General features: G+C 45.3%; 1 protein-coding gene across 2 annotated transcripts; it reads left to right on the plus strand.

Annotated features, from left to right (window-relative positions):
* The first annotated feature begins 5,065 nt into the window (after positions 1 to 5,065).
* LOC123088440 (disease resistance protein RGA4) lies at positions 5,066 to 9,155 on the plus strand. 2 transcript variants are annotated; one of them, XM_044510648.1, is made up of 3 exons: positions 5,066 to 6,451; positions 6,829 to 8,769; positions 8,903 to 9,155. In XM_044510648.1, the coding sequence occupies exons 1-2, from the start codon at positions 5,217 to 5,219 to the stop codon at positions 8,741 to 8,743; spliced, it is 3,150 nt and encodes a 1,049-aa protein (XP_044366583.1). In that variant the 5' UTR covers positions 5,066 to 5,216; the 3' UTR covers positions 8,744 to 8,769; positions 8,903 to 9,155. The 2 variants fall into 2 exon arrangements, with proteins under 2 accessions (XP_044366583.1, XP_044366582.1); XM_044510647.1 differs by having other exon boundaries at positions 5,067 to 6,451; positions 8,871 to 9,155.
* Positions 9,156 to 10,158: the final 1,003 nt, after the last annotated feature.

The following is a 10,158-nucleotide window of genomic DNA, read 5'->3' on the forward strand; positions in this document are numbered from 1 at the left end:
CGCATCGACGTCGATGATGCCTATCCCGCATCCTCGTCACCGACTCGGTGGAGGAGGCCTGCTTGATCAGAGGGGCCATTTCCGGGACTGGGCTCCGCCGGGCTAGTATTGGGAGGTGCTATTTTCCAGGGGGCGTAGGTTGGTGAGGAGTGAGTCCGTCGTTGACCCGATCCTTGTTTGGTGGCGGTCGCGTGGGCCAGTGATGGTGCCAAGGCTTCCGGACACCGCGGAGGTGGTACGTCACCGTGTCAGCGAGGAGGACGAGCACGTCCATCGCTACATGGTTGCGTTGGAGGGCTGGTTCGACAATACCCGGCAGGTTCTTCAGGGACCTCACTGGAGCTATGATCCTGTGATGGTTCCTTCTCTTTGGGTGTCCACCGCCCGTGCCGATACCCGTCGGGCGCTACGGTTCTAGCTGTATTAGCGATGTTATATGTATGATAGTATTCTAGGTGTATTAGTGATAATATTCGACGATGTACGGATGCAAGAGATGATGTAGTTTTTCTTATAACTGACTGCATGCTAATTCGAATACTACTTTATTTTACGACTTGGTTTTGCTAAAATTGGAGAGCACTATGCAAGGCGTATGCATTTGATTAGTTGATAGCTTATATGGTTTTTGTTTTTGCAGAAATCTAGGAGCCCCCTCCATCATCCCCGCCGTCATCCCCGTCACCGACCCCCCTCCGACCTCGAGGTGAGACTAGCCAAATCTCCATGTCAATGAGTCCTATAAGATATTTTGAAATGTTTTGCTCATATTTTCAACCATTGAAATGTAATGGCCATCAAGTTTGAATGCTCATATGAAGTAGATAAAAACATGTATATTTCCTTGCCGGCAAATTTCAGGCGCTCTATATGTCCTTTTTTAGAAAGATAATTAAACGATATTTCAGGTTGACTTTAAGCCTGTCGAGTCTCCACCATATATGAGAGGACGAAGAATCCCCGACTGTTGTCGTGGGGGTAGCTTCTCCTTCGTTCCCGTGTGCTAGACAATTTGGTGTAATGCACTCGGGAATGAAAGGAGGAGCTACCATCACCGACGGTCGCAAATGTCAGAGAGGAATCAGTGAGGGAGAGTCTCCACCATATATGTTTGAGAGGACGAAGAATAATCCCGACTGTTGTCGTGGGGGTAGCTTCTCCTTCATTCCCGTGTGCTAGACAATTTGGTGCAATGCACTCGGGAATGAAAGGAGGAGCTACCATCACCGACGGTCGAATATGTACACCACGTGAGCTGAGAGTTTTCAAGAAAAATCTCGACAGACCGATAATCAACCCGTGAGGAATAATAATAATCTAATTTGGGTTTTTAGTACATATATTTAATTGTACAAGTTTAATATTTGAATTATGAACATAGGAAATGTCGTACTCGGACGACGAAAACCACCCGGGGGAGTGCGACTGGTGCCACGATGACCGAGGTATGTGCGACAGGTTCCTTCAGCTAGACGAAGATCGGCGCTTCAGCATTAAGCTCGAGGAGACCTTCGATGTTGAAATGGTACGCAATGACGACAAGTGTTTTTTTCATAATCAAGTACGACTTCAACTATTTCAACGTGTACTTTTCATCTTTTCCAATTCGACTAGCTTATCCCATGCTATGTAAGACGCTATGTCTTGGAGAGGATGGGTTTTGAAGACCATGAAAGTATGGAAACAAAAAAAATCACCTAAGGACCCATCATGGTGTGGATTTTGAAGTAAAGCTGTACAATTCTGAGAGTGTAACCCATTTTGGTTGCAAAAAATGGGAAGCACTTTGCAAGATGTATGGATTTGATGAGGGTATGCTTATCACCATTGATCTTGGTGATTCTAAAATCGAGCAAGACAATATGGATATTTGGGTCCTTGTTGATACGCCTCCAATTCTACCGCTATGTGAGTTTCTCAAACATAGTTATTAGCTAATTTATATTGTTTATTTCAAAATAGTTGACAACTTATTTCCATTGACAGCTTATTTTCATTTTTCAAAGAATGTGCGGAAGATGGTAGACAGAACCTACTACACTGAAGGCTCCGAATTAACTTATCAGGAGAAAAATCATCTGATTGCATTTTGTACCGATCTTAAGAATTACAATATCTACAATCAAACTCCTCAACATTATGGTCAATACGTGCCACTAGTACACTTGTTGAACTACGGTAACTACCATGGAGATACCATAGTAAGATTTTTTACTATTGTAACATCCGTGCATATTTTGCATACTTCTAAAACTAGTACATCATTGCTAACTACAAAGTTATTACTATGTTTTTCAACAGATAATCCCGAATGATTGTGTGCCTCATCTGATATATCAGCATGGTCGCCTTGATGTTTTGAACATACAACCAGGTCATCCTACGAATCTCAACTGTCCATACTGGATTTCTAAAAGAAGTGGAGACATGACAATCAAAGAATGGAAACAATGTATGGACATTCGTAAGGAGGTTCTTGAAAGCAAAAGGAAGCGAAGCGCAAGAATTGGAGACAGGATGATCTCCATTCTCCATAATGGAGAGTCAGGGTCTATATTGTTTTATGCTATTTTACCTTAAAGAGGGTATTTAGGTCGTACCTAATACTGATGTTCATGTGCTAAGAACAATTAAGTAGGGTTGGTTCGACGACTATGAGTATGATGATCATATGACTTGTTATTAATAACGAGTAGAAGTTGTATGATGATGATTAGTAGGACTTGTTATTATGATGATGCATGATGCGAGCATATGAAGAGTTATTATATATCAGTGGGTGAAATGAACATGGATTGGATTGAAGTGAAGGTAACATGCATGTGGTGCATGTCGAAAGTAGTACAATCCAAACTTGATCAAGTTAGGATTAGTATTACTTTCGACATGCACCACATGTTGCCTTCACTTCAATCTAAGCCATGTCTAGGCATAGCAGTAGCGTTGGTAAACCAAGCACGGAGATAAGAGAGAACACTTCTCTCTATTAACTAGCTAACAACCTAAATTAACCCCCAAAACCCCTAAACCACCCCCTTTCAAAAAAAAAACCTCAACTCCTGCCAGCTGCTGACGCATGGATGTCTTTTGGTCCCGGTTGGTGCCACCAACCGGGACCAAAGGCCCTCCTGCATGGGCTCGCCGCAGCGGCCACGTGGAGGCCCATCTGTCCCGGTTCATGTAAGAACCGGGACTAAAGGCCTAGGGCTTTAGTGACGAGCCTTTAGTCCCGGATCCACAACCGGGACAGGTGGGCCTTACGAACATGGACAAATGGCCCTTTTTCTACTAGTGACCCAATGCGAAGAGGGGTTGTCAATTCCTCCTCGGTAAAAAGATAGATTGTTTTGTATGAGTTTGGATAAATAGATCTCGATAAAGCACGAAATAAAATAAATAAGGAAAAAGTGCAACAATGTATTTTGGTTTTTTTGGAATAATAGATCTGAAAACAAAAGCGAATAAAAATAGATCTGAAAGCAAATATGATAAAAGATAGACACGGGGGCCGTAGATTTCACTAGTGGCTTCTCTCGAGAAAATAGCATATAGTGGATAAACAAATTACTGTTGGGCAATTGATAGAAGATCGAATAATTATGATGATATCCAAGGCCATGATCAATATATAGGCATCAAGTCTAAGATTAGTAGATCGAATATATAGGCAATGATCAATATATATGTTAAGTTGTGGTCTAAACCCTAGTGGTATGATGATGAATGTCATAATAATCTATCGACTAGGATGTCCTCGGCTTATATAATCTACCGAAGGCCTAGGATAACAAGAGTTCAAGTCGGCTACGTCGATGAGTCCTGTTTTTGTTGTTGTCGTCGTCGTCCTTTAGGCGTACCATATTTTCGTAAAATGCAAAAGACAAGCACAAAAGATTACAACTTGCTATAAACAACAAGTGTATTTTGAACTCCACATTAAAACTAATTAAAAGATTAGCCACCACAACTATTACAAACACAACACAAAGGGTCTGCCCTAAAGAATGCCCATGATTGTCTGCCGACGGGCAGCCAGTTGCCATGGCAGCATGTTCCGAATGCAGGGGCATGTTTTTTCTGTAGCAGAGAGGAGCGGGTTGAGCATCACTTTATGTTTTACCATTTCACACGCCAGGTATGTTGAGTGGTGAAGCAGACTTTAGGCTTCCATCTATGCAATAAAGGTTTCGATTATACCAAGCAGTGGATATTTGATTTCATTCAACGTGCAACCTCTCTCCATACCATGGCTTTGTTAGTACTCCATTCGCCCCATAATATCAGAGCATTTTTACAGTACACTAGTGTAAAAGAATGCTCTTATATTATGGAACGGACGGAGTAACAATTTGGCATATTCAGGAGGCCCGTAATGATGCAAGAAACAATGATGTTAGGATGCATCCTCGCAGAGTGGCTAAGAAAGCTTTGGCTTATGTTGACTTCATTGTGTAGATTTGTGGTATGAATGCAATTGTTTCTAGGCGTGACACCTCAGTATCTCTTGTTAAATGGGTTCCGCCGTCAGCAAATGCAGTGGCGGTTAATGTGGATGCTGCACTATTCATGGAGTTTCGACGAATGGGAATTGGCGTGGTAATCAGGAACCACATCGGAGATTGCTTGCTGGCTTGCCGCGAGCATGTTAACGAGGTTACCGTTCCAGAATTAGCCGGAGCAGTGCTGCTACGACATGCAGTGACTCTCACCCGCCGGGAAGGATTTCCAAGGGCGTCTTCCAGTCGGGCTGTTTGTTCGTTATCCAGAGAATCAATTTTTCAATGGTTGATCGCTTGCGGATTAGGCTCATCATTGCCGATATCAAAGAGTTGTCGTTGTTCTCGTCGCTCATTGGCTTTTGTCATGTAAATCGTTTGTCAGATGTTGCGGCATATATTTTAACTAGATTTTTCAAGTCTTTTAGTGACTGTCTACTATAACAAGTTTTTGGGCTCCAGCGAAGGATGAGCGATGATGACGGGGCGCCTTGGCCTTGTTTCAGGTGTGTTTATAGGGGAAGGTGTGCGTGTGTATTTTGTGTTAAAAAAAACCCAAAAAGAACCGGTACCGAGCCTGCGGAGAAGACTCGTTGACCTGAGTGTTGCGAGGTGGCTTCCCCTCCCCAATCCCCGTCCATTCGCACCCCCTTCCCCTCCGGCCACACTCCCCCGCTAGCCAGTCATTGACCGTGCCGGTGATCCCCGGCCAAGGAAGGGATGGCGATGGAGGCGGCGATAATCGGCGCGTTGCTGAAGACCGCGCTGCCGAAGGCCGTCTCGGTGCTGGGCGGGAGCAGGGATGTCGAATCCATCCAGTTGGAGCTCAGTTACATCGAGGCCACCATCCGAGACCACCGCAAGAAGACCGGCGGCAAGGACACGAGCCACCTGCGGGAGGCCTGGATCCACGACCTGACGCGCTTCGCGTTCGACATCGAGGACTGCGTCGACCGCTTCCTGCAGCAGGTGTCGGAGGACGGCGAGGCGGGCTTCCTCCGCCGCTCCGTTCGCTCCGCCAAGAACACCGTGTACACCCGCACGGTGTTCTCCCCCAAGATCCGCAAGCTCAAGACCAGATCCGAGGAGATACACCGCCGGCTCAAGCGCTACATCGAGGAGGAGACGACGGGGGTGACAGTGACACCCGACGGCGCGGCGTCGATCCCCACCGCAGGGGCGCACGCATGGTCCGGTGCTCCGGCGGCGGCGGTGGGGATGGACGAGCCTCTAGGGGAGCTTCTTGAGCTCGTGCGGGAGCCTGGGGGCCCGTCAGAGGGGAAGCTCAGGGTGATATCTGTCGTTGGCTTCCATGGCCTCGGCAAGACTCTTCTTGCCCGCCAAGTGTTCGATCACGGCGATGTGCGCGAACAGTTCCCTCTGCGAGTTTGGGTTTGCGCGGCGGGCAAGGGCAAGCCGGCGGTTCTCAAGGAGATGCTCGATAAAGTGCTCCAGAATGGTGCCGGTACCTCCACCGACAGCGCCCGGCAAGCTGACTCTGCTCCTGCCGGCACACGCGAGGCGACGACTACCTCCAACGCCAACAGCCTCGTCTCACAGGTTGAGGAGAATGGTGTTGAGCAAGTCCAGACTGGTGAGAGGACTGCAGCCGGTGGCGTCCATGGCGTCGGACCCGTCGGTACATGGCGCCAGTGCATCCAAGCAGTTTGGTGGGCTCTGGCGACAATACTGCTGTACATCTTGTCCCCGGCATTCACCGTGGCAAACATGGTGCGAGCCTCTTCTCTCCAAGTTGAGTCTGCAGACATACGTAGTGCTACTGTGAATGCAAGTATCTCCACCAGCACCGTCACACTAGTTGATGAGAACAAGAGTGTCCAGATGAAGAGGCAAGCTGGTAGGGGCAAGGCTATTCAGGAGGACACTCACAAGGACGGTGTAGATGATACGGCGATCATTGAACACCGTCTACGATCATACCTGAAGAATCAAAGGTTATCTATTTTTATCTTCTGTTGATTAGTTTTCTCTAACACATATTTATAAGTTGAAGTTCATGGCTTATACATTTAAAAAGATGGAATAATTTGGTAAATCTACATTACTGTAATTTCAACAGCTAAATGACTGCTCCATATATAACCAAGGACTTACAATAATAGTTGCCTTGAACAATCTTATGTATGTATGGAGTGATTAATTCTGACATAGAAATGTAATGGGCAACATTCCAACTCAGCTCTGTTTCGTAAGATCTAGTTCTGATTGTTCTGTCAGCATCAAGAATAACTTTAGTTAGTCGATCTATTTACTGCAGAGGAGAAGGGATATATTACTTAATATTTTTATTTCCTCAATTTACGCCTTGTAGGTATCTGATTGTAATTGATGGCATGCAAACAGAAGAGTTGTGCAACATAACATCTGTATTCCCTGTGGATAACGCAGTGGACAGCAGAGTTATTGTGACGACAACCATTAAGAAAATAGCAAGACGCTGCAGCTCTGCCAATGGTCGTGTGTACAAAATGAAAACACTTGATGACAATGATTCAAGAAAGCTGTTCTTCGAAGTATTTTCCAAGGGTAAATGTTCAGATGCAGATGCAACGGAATTGAAAGCATCTGCCCTCCTGGAAAAATGTGGTGGCCTACCGCTTGCCCTTGAAAGCAAAGCAAAGTTTCTGAAGAGTGAAGAAGACCTGACCAAGAGTAAATGTGAAGATGCCTGCCGCAAGCTTTGTGCTCCAGAAGGGTGTGACGACACACTGGGAAGAATGCATGGGGTTCTTGCCAGCAGCTATGAGAGTCTATGTAGCCTTGTTCTCCAGCAGTGCTTGCTATATTTCTGTATGTTCCCGCGTGGCCACCGTGTCAGGAGGAATCCTCTAATCAGGCGGTGGCTGGCTGAAGGACTTGTACATGTACAACCAGGGGATGCAGTGAGCACCACACCCCAAGACATCGCAATTGAGAACTTGGAGACCCTGATCGACCGCAGTATCATTCAGTCCACAGAAGTGAGCACCTGTGGGAGTGTGAAGAATTGCCAACCTCCTGGGATGATGCTCGAGTACATCGTCCGCAAGTCCATGTCTCAGAATTTCATCACCTTGCTTTGTGGTGAGAGTGAGACGGCCAAAGAATGGGACTACGTTCGCCGGCTTTCGCTCCATGATTACTGTGCTGCAAAACTGCCCAAGGGCTTATCTCGTCTCCGGACCTTGGCAATATTCCCTGCCGGGGATGCTGCCAAAAATGAACCTATACTGGATTTTGCGAAGTATGACCTACTGCGAGTGTTGGATTTAGAAGAATGTGATGGTCTAAATGACGGGCACCTCCAGAACATATGCAACCTGGTGCTTCTGAAATATTTGAGCCTTGGGGGCCTCATTAGTGAGGTCCCAAAGAAAATTGCCAGGCTGCAACAGTTAGAGACACTGGACCTGAGGAGAACCAAGATAGAGAAGGTGCCCGTGGAAGTCATCCAGCTCCCCCAGTTAAAACATCTCCATGGAAAATTTCAGCTTATTGAAGGTGACTACGGAAAGGCAAATCCAGAGCACTTGTCTAAGAGAAGTACCCTGGAGACACTTTCAGGATTTGTCACAGGAGAAAGCGAAGGATTTCCACAGGTGATGCGGCACATGAAGCGGTTGAGAAAGGTAAAAATATGGTGCAAATCCACCACAAGCAGAAGGAACCTGAACCATCTTGAAGAGGCCATCAAGGTGTTCATCCGTGATGGGAACGAATGGCCTCATCGCTCCTTATCCATTGACTTCCAAGAATGCCCGGACCCATTCCTGGGTTCTCTGAAAGCCCCCGGAAGTCTTGCCTCGCTGAAGCTGCGGGGCAATCTCGGGCGATTCCCTCAGTTCGTTATGAATCTGAACAGAATCGAGGAGCTGTGTCTGTCATCGACTAGCCTAAGCCGGGGTGTTCTTCTATCTGGTGGTCGTTTGGACACACTGAAGTATCTGAAGCTCATTGAAGAGAACATTGGGCCTCTCGAAATACAACATGAGCACTTCCCAAGCCTCCGGCGTATATGGCTCGTCGGCGCACAAAGCCTGCATGACGTAACAACTGGAGCTCTGCCGCATCTTACCTCACTTCATGTGATCTGCGAATCTTTAGATGGTCTTGCCGGCATCGAAATCAGACGCCTAGAAGGATTAAAGGAAGTCAGGCTCCATTCTGGGGTCGATCAAGGAACGAAAGATGCATGGAAGGAAGCTGCAAGGGGACATCCTAAGAGGCCCGACGTTCTGCTTCACTGAGTACTGATTCTTGAAGCAGCACCACGGTTAGTTTTGCCCATCTCCTTCGGCGTCTTCATTCCTTCTTTTGTGGAGTCATTCTCCCTCTTCACGTGTATCTGTTGTTGAACCCTTTGGTTGTGTTCAGGATCTTGATCTGACGCCTCCCTCTCTACGTAGGAAGAACAAGGCGGCACACCCCCCTCGATCCGGATTCAACAACGCAAGTTAGATGACGATAGCTGGTGTCTCTTCATCAATTACACTCCAGTTTTTTTGTTTGTCGTCACAATTCAACCGTTGTTTTGGTGCTAAACCAAATAGTGGACCGAACATGTTACTTTGGTTACTTTTATCTTTCTTTTATGTGATTTAGCTTATCGCAAGAGTGGTTTTATGCTACAGTGACAATATCCTTCCGGTTCGATGGTGATCTTGTTCTATCCTTTTCATGACAGTATGGTTTTGAAGATCCGACATTTTCTTGAAAAATAGAAATTAGCGAAGTCTGTAATTGTGAGGGTAAATAGAGGGCGTGAGCTTGTGAGGGATCTTAAGCCATACTTATGGGACTAGGACTGTGATATTTTTTTTTCCTTTGCAACGCACGGTAATTTTTGCTAGTACATAAAAATCTTGTAAATTTAAATGGACCTGACATTACAATTCTCTATTTTTTTTATATCTGTGCTATTTAATCTCTCAAGTAAAAGATGCTTATGCGAACTACAGAGAGGGCAGAGGATGAAGAAGCAACTCACATGGCTGGGGCACACAAGTGTATATATGAAAAAAGGGAGGATAAGGTGAGTGAAATGCACCATTAGTCAACTCAAACTGATTGCATACTTTAGGCCAAGAACTCAGAAAGTGTCAATTTAGGCCATAATCTTGTTTATTTGATTAAATAAGGTCAAACCAATTTGGAGAGAAAAACCGTCCTGCGATCTCGAGGATAGAGACCAACGCTTGTTGACCAATGGGGTGCTAAGTGGTTTATGTACGAATTGGGTACATACTCTATATATTCTACCATTGGTTACAGTGATATTACCTTCGTCCTAAATTATTTGTCTTAGATTTATCTAGATACGGATGTAGACAAATCTAAGATAAGTAATTCGGGAGGAGGAAGTACTAACAAGTAGGTTATCATTTGTTAACAAAAAAAGTAGGTTATTATTTACTCCCTCCGTTTCTAATATAAGTTTTTTTTTAAGATTTCAATACTGACTACATACGAAGCAACATAAGTGAATTTATACTCTAAAAGGCTTCTATATACATTTATTTGGAGTTTATACTTTATACAGACTACATATGGATTACTTTACGGAGAAATTGTGCTGATGTTTCGCAAGCATGCACTTGTAGAGGTAATCCGCAATGATTTTCTGGCCTTCTTCACATTCCACCTTATTAACATGTACTCCATC

This window comes from Triticum aestivum, chromosome 4A (assembly GCF_018294505.1).
Source record: "Triticum aestivum cultivar Chinese Spring chromosome 4A, IWGSC CS RefSeq v2.1, whole genome shotgun sequence".
Lineage (NCBI taxonomy): Eukaryota > Viridiplantae > Streptophyta > Magnoliopsida > Poales > Poaceae > Triticum > Triticum aestivum.

Coding starts and splice junctions, on each gene's coding strand:
- LOC123088440 (XM_044510648.1), top strand. CDS start 5,217: ATGGCGATGGAGGCGGCGATAATCGGCGCGTTGCTGAAGACCGCGCTG. Junction 6,452..6,828: donor TCATACCTGAAGAATCAAAG/GTTATCTATTTT, acceptor TACGCCTTGTAG/GTATCTGATTGTAATTGATG.